The sequence below is a fragment of the Saccostrea cucullata genome, unplaced genomic scaffold (assembly GCF_032062105.1).
Source record: "Saccostrea cucullata isolate Sc308-1 unplaced genomic scaffold, CSIRO_AGI_Scuc_v1 ctg268, whole genome shotgun sequence".
Lineage (NCBI taxonomy): Eukaryota > Metazoa > Mollusca > Bivalvia > Ostreida > Ostreidae > Saccostrea > Saccostrea cuccullata.
The window spans coordinates 211,200-238,055 of NW_026935288.1; the positions used below are offsets into that span (position 1 = coordinate 211,200).

General features: G+C 33.5%; 3 protein-coding genes across 3 annotated transcripts; 2 read left to right on the forward strand and 1 right to left on the reverse strand.

Moving 5' to 3' along the window:
* Positions 1 to 435: 435 nt before the first annotated feature.
* Positions 436 to 7,054, forward strand: LOC134242371 (PR domain zinc finger protein 4-like). Its single transcript, XM_062724432.1, has 10 exons — positions 436 to 643; positions 827 to 928; positions 1,495 to 2,529; positions 3,056 to 3,196; positions 3,717 to 3,770; positions 4,076 to 4,225; positions 4,528 to 4,640; positions 4,986 to 5,196; positions 5,679 to 5,945; positions 6,602 to 7,054. The coding sequence occupies exons 1-10, from the start codon at positions 496 to 498 to the stop codon at positions 7,024 to 7,026; spliced, it is 2,646 nt and encodes an 881-aa protein (XP_062580416.1). The 5' UTR covers positions 436 to 495; the 3' UTR covers positions 7,027 to 7,054.
* Positions 7,055 to 8,649: 1,595 nt separating this feature from the next.
* On the reverse strand, positions 8,650 to 17,541 carry LOC134242374 (uracil phosphoribosyltransferase homolog). Its single transcript, XM_062724436.1, has 7 exons — positions 17,352 to 17,541; positions 15,730 to 15,772; positions 15,453 to 15,522; positions 14,969 to 15,031; positions 13,859 to 14,020; positions 11,730 to 11,828; positions 8,650 to 10,284 (listed from the first exon to the last, which is right to left on the reverse strand). Exons 1-7 carry the CDS (start codon positions 17,480 to 17,482, stop codon positions 10,178 to 10,180), a joined length of 675 nt encoding a protein of 224 aa, XP_062580420.1. The 5' UTR covers positions 17,483 to 17,541; the 3' UTR covers positions 8,650 to 10,177.
* Positions 17,542 to 17,572: 31 nt separating this feature from the next.
* On the forward strand, positions 17,573 to 26,571 carry LOC134242372 (iron-sulfur clusters transporter ABCB7, mitochondrial-like). The gene is given in 14 exon segments (XM_062724433.1): positions 17,573 to 17,750; positions 17,855 to 17,914; positions 18,245 to 18,439; positions 18,679 to 18,808; positions 20,002 to 20,188; positions 20,850 to 21,047; positions 21,221 to 21,308; positions 21,420 to 21,594; positions 21,920 to 22,077; positions 22,332 to 22,495; positions 22,854 to 22,983; positions 25,120 to 25,285; positions 25,539 to 25,642; positions 25,896 to 26,571. Coding segments are annotated over 14 exon segments (2,121 nt in total). The 5' UTR covers positions 17,573 to 17,621; the 3' UTR covers positions 26,133 to 26,571.
* The last annotated feature ends 285 nt before the right edge of the window (positions 26,572 to 26,856 follow it).

Sequence of the window (26,856 nt, forward strand, 5' to 3'; positions counted from 1 at the left end):
TATGTCTTTACTCTGAGTGAGATGTTGGACCGGTCGATGAGATGTTGGAGTGGGTCGATAGGTAAGGGTACATGTATTGAATACACTTACCCTTGATAGTGCAATAGTTAGGGGCTATGTATAAGTTTACAACAGACAGACAAACAAACAGGCAGACAGACAGACAGGAAAAAACAATTTACCACCGGGATCTTTCGATTCGGGGGCATAAAAAAATTTGGAAGTATCTTACGGAGTGTTTGAAACATTCCGGAAATAGGTACTCCCATCGTGTTCATTTAATTATTACCGTTCATTCATATACTTCCGTTTGGAAATGAACAATTTTTTCTGCACGATAAAAAGATGGAGATATAATATTCTGAAAGCGGAATGTTCATCGTATTGTTAGGTCTCAAGTTGTGTAAAATTTAAATGAACTGTTTTAAGGAAAATGATTTCGTGTTTTGTATGTAAACTGAATTCTCCAGGTAAAAGTTTTCAGAAGACGAGAATATGACTACAGCGGAATCTAATGACTCTATGACGGACACATTGTCGGCTATCAACATTGACCAGTTAACCAGTGCTGCCATGGGGGCCTTTGGACACAATGTAGTTGGACTGTATGGGCAAAATGAACCAGCCTCCACACATGCAACAGGTTCAAAATTGCCCTGATGTGTTCAATGTTAAAGATTTGAGTACTTAGTTAACATTTTCCTACTTTAAACAAACAGCTGATCAAATATCTTTAATTTGAAAATATAAAATTCTCACAAACTAGTAACATAAATCAAAGCAAAGAGATTGAAGCATGAATTTCATACCTGATTTTTTTTTATAGTCATTCCAGTCCCTTCGTCGTCAACAGTTATGACAAGTTTACCTCAAACTGTTCCATTAATGGTCTCTATAGGAATGGGAGATAAGCAAAACACAACACAAGGTAAAAAAGACCTCTGAGACATATGTATGCAATGTAAAGCTTAGAAAAATGTTTATGCCTTTTTTGAACACCATCTAATATGTTTTACGGTGCGACCATTGGGGTGAGCGCAGTTGTACCATCAAAACCACTTGAAAAATTGATCAGCCACTTCAAACATCAAGCTGCACGAGACATCTTGACTAACTGTGACATCACATGATGTCAGGGAGCTCGTCAGAGCTTATGGAGACAGCCTAGCATCAGGTTGAAACGATAGACCTAGTGCAATTTTGGTCGAAAAACATTGCAGAGTTATTTTTTGTTTCTTTGAAAGATTTCTACAAACTGAAAGCCATTTATGCTTTAGGCTATTATTTATTCGTGCAAAGGACATTGGTTAGTAAAGGAATTCTGGGAATATTTCGCAGAAAAAATTTGCCAGATGTATGTACAGATTTCATTCCAAATTTCCTCTGTTCTTACACATTAGTCTATTGAGCTCGCTTTGTGAGCGTAGCTTCACTACGCTCGCTATAAACCCTTTAAGAGAACTTATGACATTGACATATATACTACTTTTACAGGAACCCTGCCACCACTGAAGTCATTGATTCGACATACAGGGCTACAATCAATCCGTCAGCTTCTTTCCCCCATCACACCACCAAACCCTACCTCATCTATTGTGAGTACAACTGAACAGTCCCAAAGTTCAACAATAGATGGGACCAGCATCAAAGCAATCCCAGAATCCCTACCTGTTGATAAGTCCGTCCTCTCAGGTGTGTTCCCACCGGACTCCACTGCAAACTGTCACCAGACAAGTGCCCTGTTATCACAGCTGGCAACCCTAGCTCAGGGGAATGCCCAGGCCAACCAGCTAGAGGTATCAGGCATAGAAAATGCAGATCAGTTAGAGGGGATCGACAGTAGTTTTTTGCAAAATCCAAATTCTAATACAGATGCCCAGATAGCTGGTCTACAGAGCATGATCAATCTTATCCTGACCAATCCATCCTTACAGAACAGTGCAACATGTCAAGCACTTTTAAACATTCTCAACCAGTCATCTGGTGAAACTACAGCAAATCCAGACATGATCCCAGTCTCACAGAGTGTTGATATTTGTCATTTACTGAACAGTGATGGTTCTGTTCAACCAGTTCATTCCAGTAATGTGTCTCTACCAGCAATTCCATCTGTCACACAGTCGGTCGGATCTACCATTGCTTTGGCTTCAATTGTTCCCAGTATTCCAGTTTGCATTCCATCCACTCTTTCAGTAATCTCTTCTTCTTCATCCAACCAATCAACTTCAGCTCCATCATCTGTTGTCACGGAAACATCCCAATCTCAGCCAATCGATGCCTCACAGGTGACCTACCTAAGACAGCTAATCAACAGCCAAGTTTCATATGCTGATACAGCAACCTTGGGACAAACAGCCAATCAAATGATCTCTGTGAAACAAGATCCCTCCCTGGGTTCCATTCCAAACCCTACCCAGTCCCTGCTGATCAGTGGGGATCAGTTGGAGCAATTCTATGCAGTCACCACATCTTCTGACACTATGGCAGTGGAGGGATTACTGCAGTCAACCTCTAATACACAAGTGGCAGGTTTGTATTTATTACTGTTTTGGCACAAAAATAGATCATGAATTATTTAGTAGTTTGTGGATTTTGTTATTTGAGTATTTTTGGTGCCTAATTAATATTAAGAAAAAGTCGTAATGTATTGGTAACCATAGTTATGAATAAACACACAAAAGCATTAAAATCATTTTTAGGTCGGCACTATAAATTGGGAACCTGGAAACAAACATAAGCCTTATTAGTGTTTTGGCACAAAAAATAGATCATGAATTATTTAGTAGTTTGTGGATTTTGGTATTTGAGTATTTTTGGTGCCTAATTAATATTGAGAGAAAGTCATAATCAAAAAATATACACACTAAAGGTTGTATCATGTGGAACCTGGCTAAAGCAATGAAAAAGTAGTACACATTCAGTATATATTTTTTTAATGCTTACACTCAAACTCATTTTAAATTATACTCATTACAAGAAATAACAATTTTTAAAGTTACCAAATCACTCAAACATCCTCAGACTGCAGACTTAGAGTGTGGTATTTTATTTTCAGTGGCTACGATGAACTATCAGGACTATGCTGCCATACAGAACAGCCTGACTAACTTCCTCCAGTCGGCCGCGGACACTGATGATGTCACTCTCCCATCCAACCTCACCATAGAAAACATCAACGCAGCAATACAGTCAGAAGGTACTGTAAACCAACTATTATTCCCATCAATTTTATTTGAGAATCGTCAGGTTTAAATCAATCCACAGAGATTAATTTTTGCAACTGAGAAAATATATATAAAGCAAAATAAATGGTTCATGGTGATAAATATTTGCAAGTGAAAGTAGGTAGCAAAACTTGGAAATATTTTTCGCACGCGAATAAAAGTTGGTTCATGGTAGTCAGAAAGTCTAGGTGATCTTTGACATTATCAAGCCTTCACTCTCAAGTAAAATATCATACAAGTGTAAGGGAGCAGATGAAAAGGTGCATGTACTCTGTATATACTGGGTAATGAAAAACATAAACAATCCTTATTGTATAATATACTTTTAAGTGCATTATTCTTTTTTATCTTGCACAGATGTCCTTGATTTGTGAATACCCCGTAGATAGGTGTCTATTGATTCATGTTATTTATTGTAATTAACTTGTACATTTTAATTGTATGTATATACATCTGTAGTATGCTTGCTCAGTTGAAGTTTCATTATTTCAGATCTAAAAGTTAAGAAAACTTCATCAACACAAGATGTAGATTTCTCAGTAGACTGTAAGTTTCAAACATTTCATACAGGTATATTGATATTCACCAAATTTATTATTGTGATGGATTTTATTTATCAGTCAGTTATTTTTCAGAGAGGTGAGCATTGTAACACATAGACCTCTTATAAAAACCTAAATCAAAATACATTGCAGGTACCGGTACATTTCTGTAATCTATCAAAATGTCTAGCTTATTTTCTGCATCACTGATGTGCAACAGCAATTTTTATGTTGGAGATTTTGCACAAACTGTGTTAGTTCCTTCCTACTGTTGTCACTATGTAATAACTTTAATTTTCTCTGTTGTAGATTGTGTTACCTGTGACAGTTCTAAGTGCACCTGTCTGAGCCCCGTTCAGTATACACACATTACAGACAAAGTCATCCCCTCCAGGGCTCGACTCTCCATGCCAGGCTGTCTGGAAATCAGGCTCTCAAAGTCCTCTATGTCCTCACAGAGTAAGGCTTAATGACAATAAACACAAAAATAATGAGATGGATCAATGTTTGCTTTACCTTTGTCATATTGATGCTTCCTTATATGTCAGTCAAATATTGTTTTTATGCTTTGAGAAAAAGTAGTTCAGCATTGACATTGTAAAAATGTTAACCTGTTATTACATTTACCGGTAGATCATCATTTCAGGTACACATATAGAAAGAAATCTTGTCCTTTAATAAATTCATGTATTTATATAGTAAGAATAGAGGCAAAACTTGAACACAGTGTACAGTTACATCCCTGCTCTGTTGGTTTTCAGCTCCTGAAGGTGTTTATGCACTGAAATGTCTGGGAGCACATACTAAGTTTGGACCACTGATTGGGAAAGACATAACTACGTTAGAAACAGAGGGATTATTCCCGGAGTGGAGGGTAGGTCTGTTTAATTAATTAAGGCCCTGTATGAAAGTGTTTGGTGTCTTATAATAAATTTCTTGGTACATACAGTAAAACTCGATTATAAAGAAGTCACTGGGACCTCTATTTGGATCCAAGATAACTTCGCTGTATCTTTGAATTCACAATATCTGTGTTTGTACTAAACAAGCTTTGCTGTACATCCATCTTTGTTGTGTCAACATTTTTCTCGGACACAATAAAATACAACCAGATCAGATGACTTTCAAACTTCATATATTCAAATTATTGATGATGGGACTTTCACAATTCATTAGCATCCGATCAAATTGGATTGAATTAAATTGGATTTACTTTCAGGTAATGGCAGACAATGATTGTCACTATATTACAACTGATGATGAAGAACAGAGCAATTGGTTGAGGTTTATACGGCCCGCCCAGAACATCGTGGAGCAGAACTTAGTCGTTCATCAGGTGGGACGGTCCTTGTTCTTCTTTGCCAAGCGAGACATCAGGGAAGGGGAAGAACTCTTGTACTGGTTCTCAAAGGAGTATTCTGTGATTTGTGGTAAATGATAAGAAACTTAGAAAGTACTTAATTCTAGACTTGATTAGGAAGATAATTACTAAATCAATGAAGCACTCTAATGAAAGGCATTTTACTTGTCAGATCACCTTCAGTGCATAACATGATGTCACAATGGTAAACTTTGTTGAGAAAGTCTGAAATTTGAAGTAAATGAGTAAATATAAGTGTTAAGACTAGTAATATGTGTATAAGCATTAAATGCTCATTTTTAGCATTTCATTGTCATAAATTACACATGGTGATGTGTACATAAAAATTTTCATCATTAGTATACATTATTCAGTTTCTGATTGAAGATCTTTTACAAGTTAAATATAACAAATTGCCCAAATAGATTTCCAAAATGAAACATTAGTTTATATTTAAATAATTTTTCTTCTAAATATAATGATGTATTCTTGATGTAATATTTCTAACTGTATAATAAGTAAATTATCATATCCTTGTTTGATCTCCTACAGGTTTCTCACTGATCCCTAAGCCAGGCAGTGTCAACGAGTGCCCAGTCTGTGCCAAAATGTTCCGTAAGAAGCAGGGCCTGAGACAGCACCTTACTGACGTACACAAGGAGGCCCTCTGTAATCCGCCGGAGGATAACGATCTGTTCAGTCTCAAATCCAAATCCAGGAAACAGAAATCCGATCCTTTAGAGCTCATCACTTGTCCATTTTGTAAGAAAGTCCTGGCCAGTAACAGCAATCTCAAAAAACATTTAGCCGTCCACAAAGGTAAGGCCATAAAAATCCAATGTTATACATGTATCAAGTATTATTATCATTGATTGATATTCATGATATGTCCATCCTATATATGAAATCCAAACGAAGACATATGAAGGGCATAAATTAATAATTTTTGCAACTGAGTGATTGCATCTAACTACAACCATGACTAATGTTACTACATATAATTGGTTCTTGGCAAAACTAAAAGTCAGAAATTCAATCTTTACTCTTGTTGTATTCGTGTTTATTTTGTAATTATTTTACCGTCTTTAAGATTGTTTGAATTAATGATTTCCCATTTTATGACTATAACGTTTTTCTGTAAAAATTAAACATAATATCGTTGTTTTGTAGTAGTATTATTTTGTAATTTTAACAAAATTTTCGTTTTAAAAGAAATTGGTTTTGTTTAATTAACAAGTATTAAATGATGCTACTTTGTTAAAGTGTGCTTTGGAAAATTGTAAGCACTTTATACAGAGTTATCCCCTTTTAATGCAAATGCATTTCATAAAAACATTTTTCGTTACTATTTAATTGGAACATAATACTTAATTCAGTCAATGAAACAATTACCCACACTTTTTAAAATTAAAAGAAAAAGATTTTCGGCTTAGTTTATAGAAACAGATTTAAGATAATGTACCTTTTTCTTCCAGGTGAAAGAAATTTTCAGTGTGAATTTTGTCATAAATCTTTTCGACAAAAGGCTCATTTGGAATCTCACATGGGAATTCATAAAGTGGAAAAACTTAGGTGCACATTTTGTGATAGGACATTCAATCGAGACACAGATCGAAAACTCCACGAGAAAATCCATACAAAAACTGGTCTATTTCAGTGCGAGTCTTGCGATAAGACCTTTACGAAAAAGCAAAACTACAAAAGACACATTCTCATTCATACTGGACAGAAAAACTTTCACTGTGAGTTATGTGACAAAAACTACTACACAAAATACCATTTACAGCGTCACAAAGCCAAATGCCGAGGGGGTGAGAAATATCCAATGTACTTGGAGATGGAGGAAACAGTGTATAATGGGAATGAAATTCTCGGAGTAGACAATAAGAACAGTCTTTAGTGACAATTATTTAGTAATGTTTAAGCTACATGTTATTGTCTTTATGCATTCCACTCCTAAGCCCTTGTGTGTATGTGTGTGTGTGTGGGGGGGGGGAGGGTTTAGCATCAGAAACAATTTGGTCGCTAAGATTGATAGCAAAGATGAATCATGCAAAGAGGGCTAGACAAAAGCATGTTGTTTTGTATCAATTTTTTTCTTGTTATTTTGTGAAAAATAAGGATATTCTAGTATTAACTTTTTTCAGTTTACAAGAATAGAAGACTTCAAGTCTTCAGTATTTTATTTAAAGTGTTGTTTATAGTTATTTGTACACATTTTAAAGTGTACCTTTCTGAAATAAGTCATGTTGTTTGTTGAACTTCAACCCTAGTCAATGCTTAGTTATCTCCTTTGTCTTCTACTCTCTAGCTAGCTCATCAGAGCCAGATTTTAAGAGTCAAGTTTTTCTAATAACTTTTTTGAAAGTTTGTATGCTAATTACTGTCTAATAAGTTAACTCTATTTTTATCTCTTTTCCAATACAACTAGTCAACTAATATACTTAAATTTCTAATAAATTTGTTAAAAAGCATGCTTGGATAAGCAGGAATCAATTTTTTTCATAAAAGATGACAGTTGCCCATTTGAAGGGATATAATGAGTAATTATTGTTACATGTACATCTTTAAAAAAGAATCTTCAATATTCATGGAAAATGCCTAATTTAATTATTGTCTAAGGAATGTGCATGAGTTTTTATCTCTGGAATAAATGCAATGCTATTGTCTCACAAAAATGTTACATGAAATTGTACAAGCATTAATATTTATTGTTTTTGTTGCTTTTATATTAAAACTTTAATTAAGTGAAAAGGTATTTCGTTTTACTTGTTATTGGCTAAAGTATTGGTACTTGTATGGCCATAGAACTTTACATATAAAATAAATAAGCACAGAATTGATCTTGCAGTAAAAGGGGGAGGGGTGGTGGATTCTCATGAGTACTCTGAATAGAATTTTTCTTTAATATGACAGAAGACATTCCTGGAGTGCATACCTCTGCAAACTCTACAGTTGTAAAGGACATCAAGTACATTTACATATGTATTTTATTGATTGTATGTTGTTTTACATCCCATATCAGAATTTTTCACTCAAACAAAGACATCACATATACCTATTTAAGGTTTCAAATTAAACCTTTACTCAGCACTCATGGCCAAGATTAGAACTCGCAGCTTCCCTAGGAAGATGTACATGTATTACATATTTAATGAATATGCAATATTTCAGCTTTAAGCATATATTCTGGGTTGACCTTTTCATGTTATCTTCTAGCTAAGAAATAGACTAGTAATAAACATGAAACTCCAAGATTGTTCATTTTTTGAAGGGGGGGGAATTGTTAATGAGAGTAAGTGTTTCATTTATTTACATCTTGAACTCTCTGCACAGGTACTTCATGCATCAATTTTGCCGACGAAGTTGACACGATTTCTTAGTGATATATCTGAAGATAAATTTCATCACACACAAGAAATTTACTCTCAGCTCAGTAACCAGCAAGAATTTTTCATTCTAACTGCATCTGAATTGCTCAGCTTCTCACATTTTTACTGGCTTTAATAATTGAAAACAGAAATGCATATGTACTTGATTTCTTTGCTTTATTCTGATTCAAAATAAACAAGTAAAGGTAAATAAATCTAGCTGTAAAAATGTTTTTTCAAGAAATGAACAATTTCCTTTAAGTTGTGGCAGTATTTTGTGTACCAGTACACGGTCAATTCAATTTTTTATAAACATAAAGACATAAACATCAAATCAATGTATATACAGCTTTTTTACTTGGCAGGTAAAATGGACTAACTTTCAAGACAGTACCTCCATAATAAACAGTTCAACAACTTCAGATCTCTTGTAAATTATTATTAAATGAATCTTTTTTTTTCAACTTCAATGATTTACATGACGAAACAAATAACTCAAGTTTTGCACTAATAAAACAAAAAAAATAAATGTAAATATATGTACGCAACAAAAATGGAAAATCATATTTACCAAACAAAATCATGATACAATTGTATTACAAGCTATTTGGCCTTTTCAGATAAATATTGTTTTACTTTGGTAATCAACCAAAAATAAGTATAGTATGTAAATATTGATGGTTTCTGCAGATGTACAATTTTCAATGTAGAATTAAAATATATGTTAAGTATGCCAACAAAATTTGGCACAACATACTTAAAATGTAAAAAGACCATACAACGACATCCTCCACCCCCCCCACCCCCAAATCCAAACAATTTTTTACCTGTGGATTAAACAGAAACTGTGATTAAGCAGAATTAGAATCCATTACAAAAATGTAAAGTTTATGGTATTTTGGTAAAATATGCGGTTGAGGTGTTATTTGATTGTATTTAGAACAGTACGTGCTTTTATTGCAATGATACAACTATGAATGGAATCAATAAAATTTACTGACACAACGTATTACACAAATAATTTTAAATCCATCCTCACTCATACCCATATTCTTGGTCATATATATATATTAAACTGTATAATACTGAACAATATAAACACCTAGTTTAATTTACAATCAACTATTAGCATATACCGGTAGACTCAATATGTCAAGATTTCAAGACAACAATTAATATCAAAACATAAAGTCCATTAATGAAAGAGAAAAAAAAGCTTTGTACTCTTCTACAATGTAATGTCAACAAAAAGTGTAGAAACATTTAATGATACTTAAAAAAAAGTAACCAAAAATACTCGCACACAATTCCTAGCACCAATAAATGCTCAAAAAAACATGTACATTTGTAAATCTAATTTAATTATCAAGTGTTCAATTATATATTACATTAGTCCTTTCAATGTATGTATATACTTGTAAATGAACAGATCATATCTGTATCAAAACAGAAATATCATTGAAGAATGCTTAGTATTCCTGAGATTTTAGTTCATCAACCCCCAAAAAAGCATACATTAAAAAAAAATGAAGGAAAAAATGGACAAAGGACAATCAATTTAAAATTGACAAAAATTTGTTCCTTTTTAGTTCCCATTTTTTAACAGGCATACCAATTATAAACAGATGACATTCATTACCAAACATTCACACTGAGTGTTGTTGAGATTTCTGTTGTCCATTATTCTGTACCAAAGTACTTCTGTCCGAAATGATTAGGTGCTACAGGGTGGACCTCTGATGTCAAAATGGTCACTTCTGGATATTTATTCTGGACCAAGCGAACAGCTGAAAGGGTTGTAGTAATATTTTTCTCTTTTAAATGCACTTAAAATATCAGAAATTATTCAGGGTTAAGAACCAATGGTTTTAACTATTCAGTCGACAAAGTTTGCATAAGGCAACAATGGGCCTATATGCATGGCAGAATTTACAATAGTGTACCAAAGGAGAGAAAATATTTAAGTTTATAGTAAAACATGTTTATAGCATGTGCGCTTTTCATGAAGGGATTTTCATTCCTGTGACTTTAAAATAAGTTGAAAACTTAACTGATATAACAAATTATGCTTATACATGTAAAAATTAAAGCAAAATCATTCATTCTTGGTACAGTGGCTTCCACTTAATCGGATAGCGGTTAAACGGATATTTCGGCTATTTCAATATAATATTAGAGCACAAAACCATTTCTTATATATTTATTAATAATTTCACCTGATATTCTGATAAGAAAATATAAGAATTTCGTTTTATCTGATACAAAAATTTGACCATCGTAGTATATTTTGATAATTATGACCTTGTTCACACACGGCTGAACGCACGCAGTCACCTTATCTGTGTTAATAATTCGCACACTAGATTGATATGTTTTGATACAGTTATAATGATCAGCTTGGGTTTATATTACTTTTCAGTGATTTACTCAATAATTATGATAATTGTTTGCAATTTTTTTGTTGTTAGATTTTAATTATTGAACATATTAGCTTGTGTATGACAATTTGCTGGGACACTGAAATGCATCATAGTTACAGGACTATTTACTTGAGAATTGTCACAAACAGTATGATATACATAACCATATTAAAGAAACAAATAAAACAAAACAATTTAATATTTTTGTTTAATATTACTGTACCATTTATCCTGGAAAAAATAAATTACGGAATAAAGTCAGGCATTTAGTCTACTTCCGTTTCCAAAATGGCGGCCATCGAAGAAGGAATGTAAACATGTGCTGATTAAAGATGGCAATAACTACTAAAAAACAATTTTTAGAAGTCATTTTATTAGAAAAATGTTATCACATTAAATTAATAAGTAAGTTTAACATTTTAATTTTGGAGAATCGCCAGGTAATTAAAGTAATCAAACGAAACGAAAGTGCAAGTTTGAAATTTCTACGATGTACATGTATTGTCAATACATGTAGCTCTATACATCTTTGTTTGGACTTGAAATGGAGCAATCGGCTACTCGAATATTCGGCTATACTGATAAAAGAAGGCTGACAAATTTACTATTGGATTAAGCGGGATCCACTGTACTTTGTTGTAATCTTCTTTTACCGATCGACTGCTCAAATAAAATAGAAATGAGTTCTAAAACCATACATGTGTGAGATTGTATGTATTTTATCTAAAATTACCAACTAACAAGACAAGAGCCTGCTTGAAACTAAGCCTAAGATTAGTCACTACCACTCTGTCATGTATTAATAAGCTTACCCTGTGGAGTTGTGAAGAGATTCAGTAGGATAATGTTTTCCTCTGGTACTTTGTGGTCTGTGAGAATTGTACAGGCCTTGACTACAGTGTTCCCTGTACCTGGAAAATACAACAAGAGGCCAACGGGCCTTATAGGTCACCTGAGTATTGTATAACAACTTTCAAACAATTAAATTTGGTTCGTGTTTTAAACCAGAGGCCATGAAATTCACAATTCACAATTTTGAAAGAGGCACCATTGCTTATCATAATTATTAACTTAGCATGCTTACTCTATTTACTTAATACCCAGAGGTAGATCAGAGTAACAAAGAGAAAATGCACTTCCACTTTATACCCAGTTGTGCACCTCACCCAAAAGGAAGCACTGACCCAGGGGCCACATATTTCAAAATTTTGCAAATTTCATCATAAAATGGTTGATTAATACCAAAGCGCTGATTTCAAAGCATTAATTTATTTTCAGACTACTGTAAATCACTTTTTATTCGCGAGAACTTTATTTTCGCGTAATTACGCGAGACGGTATGCTCGCGAAAATTTCATTCTCGCGTATAATAGAATTCCTTAAGATTATATAGAGCAATGACCACAATTCGTGAAAATTTTGTCTCGCTAATAAAGAGTCATTGACTATCTCGCGAAAATAAGGTGTCGCGAAAATTAAGTGATCTACAGTATGTAAACCCCCCCTCCCCCCCGACTCAGGGGGCATAAAAAACCACTTTGCTAGATGCACCTTTCTTCATCATAAATATATATACTTGGATCATTGGCAGAAAACCCAGAAGCAAAGGAAAATATTTTCAAAGAATAATGCATTTTCACTATATAATCAGTAGAGCCCCGCCCTAACACCAGAACCCCTGACCCTGGGGCCATAAAATTCACAATTTTAGAAGAGGCACTCTTGCTCATCATAAAGATGTTCTTACTTAGTTTATTTGATACCCAGAAGCAGAGAAGAAGATTTTCAAAGAATAAATGCATTTTCAGTATATGATGAATAGAGCCCTGTCCTAACACCAGAACCCTGACCCTGGGGCCATAAAATTCACAATTTTGGAAAAAGCACTCTTGCTTATCATAACAATGTGCTTACTAGTTGGTTTATTTAATACTCAGAAGCAGAGAAGAAGATTTTCAAAGAATAAATGCATTTTCACTATATAATCAATAAAGCCCCGCCCTAACACCAGAACCCCTGACCCTGGGGCCATAAAATTCACAATTATGGAAAAGGCACTCTTGCTTATCATAACTATGTGCTAAGTTAGTTTATTTAATACCCAGAAGCAGAGAAGAAGACTTTCAAAGAATAAATGCATTTTCACTATATAATCAATAGAGCCCCATCCTAACACCAGAACCCCTGACCCTGGGGCCATAAAATTCACAAATCTGGAAGAGGCACTCTTGCTCATCATACCAATGTACTTAGTTTATTTAATACCCAGGAGCAGAGAAGAAGATTTTCAAAGAAATAATACATTTTCACTATATAATCTATATAGCCCCGCCCTAGCACTAGAACCCCTGACCCTGGGGACATGAATTTCACAATTTTGGTAGAGGACTCAATGCTCATTACATTCAGTTTGCCTGCTTGATGTCCAGGAGTAAAGAAGAAGATTTTTAAAGATTGCAATAATTTTAGTAGTTTTGGCCCCACCCCTCAGGCCCCAGGGGGGCGAGGACCATGAAATTCATAATTTTTGTTCCCCTTCATCCATAGATGCTGTATACCAAATTTGGTTGAAATTGGTTCAATGGTTTAAGAGAAGAAGCTGAAAAAGTTCAAATGTTAACACGTGACACACGACGGACGACGACGGACGAAAACGGATAGCAATAGGTCACCTGAGTTACTCAGGTGACCTAAAAATGAAATGTTCTAGCTGGTGTGCAGTTCTAGTAAAGGCAAATCTTTTTCCAGTCCAAAATGACAAATAGTGACAGCTACATGTACATACCGGTATCTCAGAAAGCTACAGTATATGTTCACGCTTTCCAATAGGGGAATTATTGAGGTAATTCCTACAGTTTTAATTAAAAACCTAAGATGGTGAGCCATTAAGAAAAAAAACACCTTTCTAGCTATCAACTTGCTAAAAAAACACCACACTTACTCAGGATGGGGTACATGAGGAGCACCTTGCGGTCAGCTATATCAGGGGGCAGTTTGGCGTACACTATCTTAGCCTCGTGTGTGTCCTCATCACTCTGTATAAGGATTTTTCCGATACGTATCGACCTACAACAGTCTCGCAGACCTTGCTCCATCGCCTCTCCTGTCAAACAAAATGGGTACAGTTTACAAAACTAAAGATTCATTTACTGCCTGAAGACTTGTGAAGCCTAACCTTGCAGGTCCATGTCTGTATATAAGCCAAGAAGAAAGAGGGTGTACAAGGCGTGGACAATCCCCCGCTCTGAGACAAAATGTTTCTCAATTTTCAAGATTCACAGAAAAGTTATATTTTTCTAAAATCATGTTCTCAGTAATGTCATCTTCAAAACATTTTATCATATAATTTTATTTTACTGAACAACTTATCATTTGATAATTTTTTTTCAAAGTTGACAGTTATGGATATTTAGTGGAAAATGGGTTTACTAGAGCTATAAAAAAATGAATTTTTAACATGAATGGGTCAAGTCTCCGTTCTTCGTTAACGCTTAAATGATGGAAACCTAAATGTGAAATCTATTTCATTTGTCCAAAAAATGGAATCTGAACCCATTCTATATGAAAATCGAACATTTCTGAAAAAATGTACGCTTCTACAAACCCGTTCATTTAAATCACACTGACAGATGTCAATAATGTACATACTTCGTAGAGTAGTGGTTAAAGCGGTCGGTCTTGGACCAAACCATGCGCTATGGAGAGAGTTCGAATCATACATGAAGCTTTTCCTTTTTTGTTTTCACATATCTTAAAAACATGAGTAAAAAAAGAATTATTAATAAAATATTAAAACAATGAAATACAGAATTAAATGTGTAAAATATGATATAAACCATATAATTTTGAAAAATATAAATTTTAGAATTGAGAAATGTCTTTTCTCAGAGCGGGAGATTGTCCTCGCCTTGTACGCCTCCATTCTTTACTTCGATTTGAAATGAAATAAAGTATGAAAGTGATGAAGAAACCCCCCTAAAAACTTAAACATTTATAAATTTGTTTTTCATTACAGAATACTGTACTAGCTGTAACAGGTAATTAGACTCACCACTTCTCATGATGCTGACCCCACAGTTTCCTTTCTCATACCTTAGACCACTGTATACCTGTCCTGTAATATAATCCAAAATATCTGTTATTATTCACAGTTTTTCAATGCACTGTATCTTTTTGTCTGTTTAATTTGCATTAAATTTTTTACAAATATTTGAAAAACATATATGTTTCAAATGTATTAATTAGAACATAATTGTTGAAAAATATGAATTTGCTTAAAATTAAGCAATTCTGTCTGTATTATAAATCTTGGCATTCAATTAGTTTAAATGACATATACATGTACATATGTACATGTATCTCTTTAAATAGGATTTTTCTGACATCTTATTATCCAGTGAATATATCATGTAGTAAGCAAATTTATGTCTAACACATATGATTCCTTATGAGAATGAGCAGCAATTCTACAAGAAACGTGAAGTTAGACTACCCCCAGTACCCCCTCCCTCTCTGTAATGAAATCTGACACTGACCAGTAGGAGTGGTGACCTCACTTGATCTGTAGGGCAGCTGATTAAGACCTTCCTCCACTACAAGGCGAATCTGGTGAAAAACAATGAATTAGAGTGTCAATAATATAAAGTAACATTTAAAATACATGTAGGCCTATTAATAGTTGATGACATGTGAGGTATCATTTTGGAAATATGTAAGTGTTAATTGAGAAAAATTCCATTCTGTGATAATTTAAAAACAATCAGGTAGTTGGAACAATTATTACTCTTAATTTTTCATACATATTTTCCTCACCAATCGATCTGCATAAAAAATAAAATCCCCTCTTGACGTTGATCTAAAAATAGAAAGTTCACTTGTGAAAAAAAGCAAAACAAAAAATGAATGCATATTAACATTAAACATTATACCTAATTATTACCAACTATAAGACATCTTTACATAATAAGCTAGCCAAATTTTGGTTTCAGTTAAAAGCCCCTTTCATAAGTACAATCAATTTGCTCAAAGGGTTCTATTACATGAAGATATGATTGTGTTTTGATGTCATATGACCACCCTGATCAAGTTATATTTATGCAATTATATTTTTTAATGTGTTACAGTGTTGCATAAAAATTGCTTCAATGCAAGTGATTTAACTAACTTTTTCCCCACAGTTACATAATTGCACTCACTTTCTAAGTGTTGAAGTACTTGAAACCGAAACTCTGTGAATGCATGAGCGACAAGTTCAAGACGGTCAAGACTATATTTACTCACTGTAGATGTACTTCTTTAATTATTTATATATCAGAGAATTTCAATGATAAACTTATGAATGCATTTATGAGTGTGTTTTCTCCTGACCTCTGCACTGCAATTGATTTAAGGAATAACTGTCCCGCCCCGCATGTGATCTTTTTTTTAAACCACCTATCGATGAACCAGTACATTTATGAAGAAATAGCTGTACATTAACTATTTGTAATTTTATCTTGGACAAACAAATGTAAATATATAATACTGAAGCAATCAAACAGCATCATATACAACACATCATGTACATCTCTCAAATCAAGGATCAATTTATTTCCACAAAGTGTAACTGTTTCCAATTAATCCTTATTTCAGAGTTGTCCCTAAGAATTCAAATAGCAGGGAAAGGGGACCTTAAAAGAGAAAAAGCAGAACTGGGGTTCCTCTCCTAACAGGGGAGTGTGAGAAATACCAAAGAGCAGGGGGATGGGCATCATTATAATCGAGGAAATGCTCTGGCTCCTGAGTCTTAGGGACAACTTTTTTTTTCACGTTATTACATTACCTTATATATATATCGAACACAGTTGTCATACTTATGATAAATGCTACCTCTGACTGCTGATATACAACTTTTCAATTTGATTTCTTTGTAAATTGTTATACATGTAATACTGACACACTAAATGTAAATTCAAAGAAATATAGAAATATATTATTTACCACTAAAATATGAAGTAAATAAATATAACAACTCCTTCAAAACAAGGGCCAATGCAAACATGAATTTAAAAAAAAAACATTACTTTTACACACACTATCAATTAAGTTGTAAAGTTTTATGACCTCCTCCATATCATGACAGCTCAAGTTTAAAGTGTGATAGGATCTTATCTTGGTAGTTCTGTCTTCATAGAAGAAACTTCATGTTGTCATTTATATTGCATCAGTACAATAGATTGATTTTTTTTTTTAAAAAAAGGGGGGGGGCCTTAAAACTTTGCATTATTATAAAATTTTGCCTTCCTAACAAAATGAATATCATTTAATATAAAATTTTATATTTTGCAAAGTTTCTTTGTAAAGTTTTAAATGTTTTACATTTAACACGTGTTTGTAAACAAAAGAAATTACAGCTGATTACAACAAAAAATTATGGAATAACATGAAACACCTACTTGTCACGTAACACAGTCTGTAATTCTCGGACGTTGTCAGTAATTCTTAACTTCTTAAACTTCGGTCCAAAGTCAGTATCCTCATAATTATTGTGGTGAATATGAGAATTTTGGATTAAATCTGGCTCCATCGTAATCCGCGTGCGGCTTCCCGTAATAATGATTTCAAAGTTAGCTCGTTCTCAGAAATGAACGAGAATATTTATGTACGACTTATCTAAATGTGCTCACCGGAAGTGAAAATGCAGCTGAGGGAATGACAACTTTGAAATGACAGGCCTTGCCAAAATAGTGCAATGTAGACAACTTTCACACAAAATTTTGGATTTTAATCCACTTTACCAAAGGGGTGTACCCAAACACAATCTATACAGACAGTATTTACATAATTTCAAACCTGTAAGTAAACTTATGTCATTTCTGACGGACATCTACTTTAATTTGCTGTTTCAATTCATATGAAATGGAAATGCACTTTTAATTATTATTCCTAAACATTGCAGGGTCATGCTCCTGAGAAAGCTGTACTTGGAAACTTGCATCATGGAAATACTTTTCTGAAGGTAACGTTTAATATGTGTACAGTATTTGTAAAAATATTGGCAAGCATTGCACTGCAATTTATGCAAGCTGTAAAAACATCACATAGTCAAAGAGAAAATTCCTTCTTTGTACATTAATCCAATCATTTTTCTCGCAGTAACCTCTGAACCATCAATCATTTGCAAATTGCGTATGTTTACACATTAAACTTTGATCTTTGTAATTTTTTTTTAATGACAACTAGATTTGAGTATCCTTAGTAATCGAAAATCTAATTTTAAACATATAAAATGAAATGTTGCTTATATCATAAAGCATCAGTGGTTTCATTTTCTCATTCTTTATTTCAGTGCTCTTGGAATAATGCCGTTGTTGAGGCCAGAGTTTTATCTACAAAACCTTCAGCTAAGAAAGAAAATGAAAGAACGCCTGATGTCACAAATAAAGAAATTCGACGATATCTTCTTAGTTTTATCTGGCCTAAAGATGACTGGTTCATCAAACGGCGCATCATATTAACAACCTCTCTACTTCTTGGCTCTAAGGTTTGAATCATTTATTAAGATGTAGTGATAGGGTCGGATGGGAGAAATGGAAGAGGGAGGGGAAATTTGTATCCTTAAAAATGTAACTTTGTAATTGAATAATTTTGGTAAATAACCATTCTGAAGTGAAAGAAACGTTGCATCAAGTGTATAATTATTTAGTAGTTGATTTGTCTTTTTACCCTCCATATAAATATGATAAATAAATTAATCTGTTATACTTTTTGCTTTTATTTCAGGCCATCAATATCTGTGTACCATTTATATTTAAATATGCGGTAGATTACCTTGGAGATAAAGAAAACCTCCTTGACTTAACCAGTGCCCCGACTGCCATCTTGACAGTAGCTACAGGATCTATGTTAATCTGTAGGTTTGAAAATTTTGTCTATCTTTAGCAGTCCAGTCCAATACGAAAATTCGTAATATTACGAAAAAAAGTAAGATTACGAGAAAGCGTAATATTACAAGTTATCGTAATATAAAACTTATATTACAATTTTTCGTAATGTAGTTAAATTACAAATACGCGTAATATAGCAGATGTAAGAGACTATATTACGAGTCGTAATCCAAGACAAATTCAAGCATTGCAAGAAATTGAGCGGCGGGTAGCAAAATAACGTTTAATACGAGATGTCACAGGTGATAACTTGTACGACTCTTACTGAGATTTGAAAATGTGTATTTTTAAGAATTGCACGAACAGTTGAATTATGAGACGAAGGTGTGATTTTTAGGGTAGACTTCGCAAGAAAAGTAGGGAGTTCGGGTGATATAGACCAATGCAACATGCTTAAGCGAATATTGAAATTTACTGAAAAATTGGTCTTATGCTTGGGAAAATTCTTATAAAAGAATAATAAAAGAAATTGTCGACTCACCCATTGCTGGCGGTACTTTCTTCTTGAACTTCCACGCTTTCTGATAGGCGTAACTGAAAAACCGCGTGCTATCAGTAGCCGTGGAATCTGATATACCTGACGTCATACTTTGCTACCCACCACTCAGTTTCTTCCAATGCTTGAATTTGTCTTGGATTACGAAAACTCATAATAAAATGTTACAATCTGCTATATTACGCGTATAATTTAACATACATTCGAAATATTGTAATATAAGTTTTATATTAGGATAACTTGTAATATTACGAATTTTTGTATTGGACTGGACTGTTTAGTTTACTTCATTGTTGTTTACATTTATTTCAGGAAACATTGCTTGATTTAAGATTTGGGCTCATGCCCTAAAGTTTTCAAGGCATGTTATTTTCATTTCAATTTGGTCAAAATAATTAGGGAAGTGATTTTATGATCATGAGTAAAATGTCAAATTTTCTTAGAATATTTGGCACTTAATCATAGACATTCTACCTTCTTATGTATATGATTTGATTATATAAGATTTATTTTGGGAAAATAAAAATTGGAATGAACAATAAATGTATGTCATGCATTCAATAGCCTCCAGTAGTTATTTCCCTTGACAGATTTTGAATATAGATACAACAGCATAATTCCATCTTTTGAGTAATTTTAAAGTCTCAGAAATGTTTATTGTAGATGGTATTGCCAGAATTTTGTCCACCTTCTTCAGTGAGATGAGGAATTATGTCTTCACTGAAGTAGCCCAGAGTTCTATGAGGAAGGTTGCCACCAATATTCTGCATAACATGCTGTATATGGATCACAAGTTCCACTCCTCTAAAGACACCTCAGATGTGTGTGAGGCCATCAGCAGGGGCACAGAGTAAGTAAACATAATGTACTTTGATCACAAGTTCTTCTCCTTCAAGGCACCTCATGCCTCTGATGCCATCAGCAGGGGGCACAGAGTAATAAAGTTAACATACTGCCTCCAAAAATTTAAAAGTTTTGAAATTATTTACATGTACATGTAATATATGTAAGACTCCAAAGTCCGATGGTGACGCCAAAGTCCTGCCTCCAAAAATCCGATTAAAAGTTTTTGAAATAAAGTGCGATGGTTACATGGTGTGTACATGTAATATATATTTCTTTATTCAAAATCCATTCTAATTTCTTTAAAGATTGCTTTTTGTTTTCACCCACCTTCTTACACCATTCGAGTGATAAGGGTTAGTCCTTGAACACAATCGAACCCACCCGAGAGTTAAGGATGTTGGTTGCTATGATATTTATTATTCCATTGTTCGGTAGTTTCGCACCTACATCCAAAAGACGAAGTGTAGTCTTTGTCTTTATGATATTTTGTATTTATTCATTGGCATGGCGAGGCATTGCATTTTTGCGCAGTAGTACTATGTCGACATAAACGTTTATTGTTTTCAGCACCATCGGGGTTTGGCGCAGACCATCGGACTTTGGCGTGACCATCGGAAATTGCACTTGTCACTTTATTTCTTAAAGATTGTGCTTCTTTCTTTCAGAGGAATGAACACAATGTTAAGGATAAAAAAGTTTTGCTTGTGTTTAAAAAAGCATATAAAAAAATTAAAAAAGCAATTTTTATAAATATTATCTTAATTGTTTTGACAGGGTTATAGGTTTGGTTTGACCTATGCAGCGATAACCTGTGGAACCATCATTACCTATGTTGTGTTTACTCTCCAATATACAGAGAAAAGGTAGAGTGTAACAGAATTTGAATTTTTTTTGTCCATAGAGATGCTTGCTGAAAATTATTTTCAATTTGCTTCACTGCCATTACATTGAAGATATGGACTTAATATTAACAGTCAGTGTGATTATTCATTAGGCTGAATTAAAATCATTGCAGTAGTAATGATTTTCTTTTTAGGAGTAAAATTAGGCGAAATATGAACATGGCTAAAAATGCAACTAGAAGTAAAGCAACAGAGTGCCTACTGAACTATGAACTTGTAAAGGTAATGAGACAGAAATATACTAGTAAAAGGCAAAGGGCAATAACTATTATTACTATCACCATTCAAGATGCAAAATTAAGATCACAAAACAAATCTTATTCGTGATTTTAGCTCTTCAACAATGAGGACTATGAAGCTAAGGTGTACGACAAATTAACTGGGAAGTATATGGACCTCAGACAGCTTACGATGAAGACCCTGGCCTTGTTAAACAGTGGACAGAATCTGATATTCTCCATCGGTCTCACTGGTGTCATGGCGCTGACAGCTCAAGGAATTACACAAGGTACTACAATGTACATGGCATAGATATAATAGATAAATTACAATCACTAAAAAAATTTACAATAGATAAATTAAAATAAATAAAAGAAATTTACATGTATCTTGTGAAATTTATCAGCAATTTGGTAAATATTTCTTTAAGTAAACATTAGTGCAACTTTATGATGCTTAAAGTTTTGATTTATGTTAAATTCATCATACTTCCCTCACAATGTAGATTTGACCATTTTTTTTTTCCTTTGAATATACAATAAGTAAACATTGTGAATCATTATTGATAGTCAATGTACCTATAACTAGATGAAAATGTATGTCTCACTTTGCAGGTACTGCCACCATTGGGGATCTGGTGATGGTCAATGGACTCCTCATTCAGCTCTCCACCCAGCTAAACTTTGTTGGATCCACCTACAGAGAACTGTCCGAGTCAAACATTGACATGAAGGAGATGTTCAAGCTCATGAAAATGGAGACCAGTATCAAGGTTTTGAAAATACATACTCTTATTATTATGTTAATTTCTATATAATTATACAAAATTATTTTGTGGTAAAATAAAAATAACTTTTAAAATGTGACAGATCAGACATGTGTCTGAGCTGATTAACAACTTTTACCCCAAAAGTTTTATGCTGTGTACCACGGTATTTCACATGAATTATCAGATTTTATATTCTGTAGAAATCATCTGCCTTGAAGTGTTTGTATTACCATCATTTTTCACCTGCTGTTTTTCAGAGCCCTCCGAATGCCCCGCCTTTGGTTGTTTCCCCCGAGTCTGCCTCTATCGAGTTTGACAATGTCCGCTTCGCTCACACGGAGGAGAGGCAGATTCTGGACGGATTATCGTTCTCGGTGGAACCAGGAAAGAAGGTGGCCATTGTAGGAGGCAGTGGATCAGGGTAGGGGGATATCTGTCTTATATGGACTCAGATGTTATAAATATAGCCAAGACTGCCATTTGAAGTATATTCTATTTATTTTCATAGAATGAAAATAATACCGTATAAGTAGAAATTTTAGCGAGGATTTAATTTTGGCATTATTAACGAGGGTGCTTAGATCGCTAAAATTACATATTGCTAAAAATTTATTGCGTTTTATTTGTAATAGGTTCTTTAATGAACATTTTTAAATCTCTAAAATTACATCTCGCTAAAAATAAAATACCAGTTTTTAAGGACAAATCGCTAAATTTGCGTCTCGCTAAAATTTCCACTTATACAGTAATAATAATGACTTCTTTTTTCTTTATTCCAGGAAGTCCACCATTGTAAAGATGCTGTTTAGGTTCTTTGACCCTGACGAAGGGAGAATCCTCATTAATGGACAGAACATCAGGGACCTTGACCTACATAGTGTCAGGCAGGTTATTGGAATTGTACCACAGGTAAATTTCATAGTTAAAACATATATTTGTGAACACTTTTGTAGTAGGATGTTATAAATAATACTTTATGTAAAGAAAATGATTTATACATGTACGTATGATAATTTATTTTACATATGCATGTATTTCTTATTATTATATAAAAAAGAACCAGAAGTCTCTGTCGAGACTGTAGCTCTACTGGTTTCTACTTAATAGAACAAAGGAAGAGAAAAGTAGCAGTTGGGACTTGAGACTTTAAATCAGCAATAAATAGAAAAATTTTCATTGCCACTCATCAAAATGAAAACCAATGCACAGAATTAAGTATCTTAGTAAAGTCTACTTGTGTGCCAAGTTATATTGAAATCGGACTAAAACTCTAAGAGGAGTAGCATTTTGAAAGATCTTCACAGAAATTTCTATTTTTAGTAACCACGGCAACATCGTTCATCGAAATGAAAAACCGATACACAGAATTATGTATCTTAGTGTAGCAGGGCTCGAGCTGTGATTCGCCATTGTCGCCAATTGCGAATTTTTTTCAAAAGTGGCGAAAAGAAATTCATAAGTGGCGAAAATGAATTTTTTAGATGTACCATGTACAAATTTTGTGTAGACCTGATTAGCTCCTTTGTTTTTTTAATGTATACAGATAAGTCCCTCTGTTTATTTAATGCAGCAGAGGTGTGAAAACTGAAACCTACATGTAGGAAATCACGTCTCGCTTGAACGAACACAGCTGCACAGGTAATTATCCTGGAGCAATAAACGGTCACAAAATTGCTTGAAATAATATAATTTGGATTAAATAAGGTGGGATAAAATATTATTAGGAGATATAGTAAGTAAATAAAAGATTTTTATCAACAAAATCAGGATCTATGTACTAGATCGTTTTTTTAACCGAAAGTAGGGAAACATTAAAAAAAATGTAAAGAATGGCTTCAAATTTTACAAAATGAAAATTGAAAAATGTGTACATTATACCATAAGCTGACATAGAGTGAAAAAGAAATTTTTGAAAACAGAATTATCTAAGAAGATAACACTGATTTATTTACATGAGCTTGCATATTAAACCCTTGGCACACAAGTTGTGAAAATAAAGTCAAGTTTTAAACCTTATTTTCATTACCTTTTAATAACTTCTTTTCACAATCAATTAATGAAATGATGAAAATTTCCATTTCTAAAAAATGTCATATATTTTCTATTAGGTCTGTAGCCCCCCCCCCCCCCCCCTTCCTAGACAAAACAAAAAATATAATAATCATGAGGAGATTTTCTGTCAAGAGTTGGCTGATATCAATTCAATATCAAATTAATTGTTTAATTCCAACAGTACTTTTTCTTTCTTTTTTTAAATGGATACTGTAAGCTTTAAACATTACAATTTTAAAACAATGTCTGTGATATATTTGTAACAGGAAACCATTACATATTAATAAAAAAAAATTGAATAACATTAAAGTGCATTGCATTGTCGAGAAATCAGATGTAAGTATGCCTTTCCTTTTGTCGCGAAAAGTGGCGAAAAACATTTTCGGTCCAGTGGGAGCCCTGTAGTGTAGTCTACTTGTGTGCCAAGTTATATTGAAATCGGACCAAAACTGTAGAAGGAGTAGCATTTTGAAAGAATTTCACAGAAATTTCCATTTTCTAGTAACCATGGCAACACTGTTCATCGAAATCAAAAACCGATGCACAGAATTATGTATCTTAGTGTAGTCTACTTGTTTGCCAAGTTATATTGAAATTGGACTAAAACTGTAGGAGGAGTAGCATTTTGAAAGATCTTCACAGAAATTTCTATTTTTAGTAACCACGACAACACAGTTCATCGAAATCTAAAACTGTAGGAGGAGTAGCATTTTGAAAGAATTTCACAAAAATTTCTATTTTTAGTAACCACGGCAACACCGTTCATTGAAATCAAAAACCGATGCACAGAATTATGTATCTTAGTGTAGTCTACTTGTGTGCCAAGTTATATTGAAATTGGACCAAAACTGTAGTCCTTGTGCATTTTGAAAAATTGTTTACAGACAGACAGAAGAAGGACGGACGACGGACGCATTACTATCGCATAAGCTCTTCTGGTCTCTGACCAGTAGAGCTAAAAATGGTGATCTTTAAATATATTTTTCTTCCTAGGACTGTAGTATGTTATTTAATGAGACCCTGATGTATAACCTACAATATGGAGACCACAAAAAAACTCAGGAACAAATCATGGAGGCAGCTACCATGGCACAGATCCCTCCCAAACTTCTCTACAACATGGAGATGAAGTTAGGGGAAAGGGGAAACAAACTGTCAGGTGAGAATTTTATCTCCTCCAAAACTTCTATTATTCTACACATGGAGACGAAGTTAGGGTAAAGGGGAAACAAACTGTCAGGTGATAATTTTTTAAAATATATCCTATTTAATAGTATATTGAAAGCAGTCATAGGTTTTGCTGTTGTTTTTTCTAGAAAAGTTAAATTGCAAAAGCTCTTGTAAATTTTAATTGGTGATTTGTTATATTACATTGCTACAAAAGGGAGATAACTCTTTCATGTTTATCATAGGAGGAGAGCAACAACGAGTTGCCATTGCCCGGATGTTGGTTAAGGACCCCATGATTATAGTTTATGACGAAGCAACGTCATCTCTAGATACTATCACAGAACAGGTATGTTTATCATATGAACACAAAGGATAAAAAAAAAATTTACAATCAGTGGCATAGAAGTAGATTCCATTAAGGCATCAAGGCAACTTAATTGACTTGAGTAAATTTTTGAAGCAAAGAAGTATACATGTATTCCCAAGTAAAGGAAAGTTTCAAATCTCCTGAATATTTTTCTCATGTGAATAAATGTTGGTTTAAATATGTACTCTTGAAATTTTGAATATAGTTGTGTACTTGTCCTTGTGTGTTTTAGATGATTCTATCGACCTTGAAGCGAGTGACAGAGGGTAGAACTACCCTAGTGATAGCTCACAGACTCTCTACCATTGTGGATGCTGATGAAATTCTAGTGATACGTAATGGCAGGGTCGCAGAGAAAGGCAGCCATCATGAACTCTTAGCTAACCCTGATAGTCTGTATGGAAACTTATGGACAAAGCAAAGTCACATAGCACAAGGGAACGTGCCAGTTTTAGATGATGTTAATTAAATTATTTGTTGCTGATTTTAGTGATATTTTTTAAGTTGGATAAAATTAAGAAATTTGAACTGGTAGCTATAGGATATCTGATGTAACATGCTTTTTATTTTGCTTGTCATAAGCTTAAACAAGGTGCATTTTTTAAACGTGTATTAACTTTAATGTAATATTAATTTTTTATATGATTTCAGATACACCAGTAAAATTAACACTTCTTTTCTCATTGGGCATTTTACTATAAGGTCTGCCAGATGTGCCAATTTGAATTTTGTTTCTGATTTCAATCAAATTATACAGATGAAAACTATATAGGATGAAATTATTGATAAAAATGTGGAAGTGTTTTATTTATTGTATTGCCTAATGGCTATTGCTTTTATCTAATGAACACCACAAGCTAATCTTTGTACATTTATGTTGAACATAAATTTACATGCTTAATTTAGAAAAAGAAAAAATATATCCTTTATTATGTAAATACTTTCAGCAATTTTACTCCTTAATTGTTGTTTATTTTTCAGAAAAAGGGTTAAACAGAAGGAAAATAACTTTTGTAGTTTTTTTTTTTTTTTGCTCAACTTCTGAGAGATTTATGAAAACAAGCCATTCTTTGATGGAAAGGGCTTAATTATTTATTTCAATGTCTTCAGAAAAATTGATTGAAACTGTCAGTGATTTATTCCAACAGGCAATAGAACATTCTGAATTTGGTAATGTTCTTATTTGAGGTTTA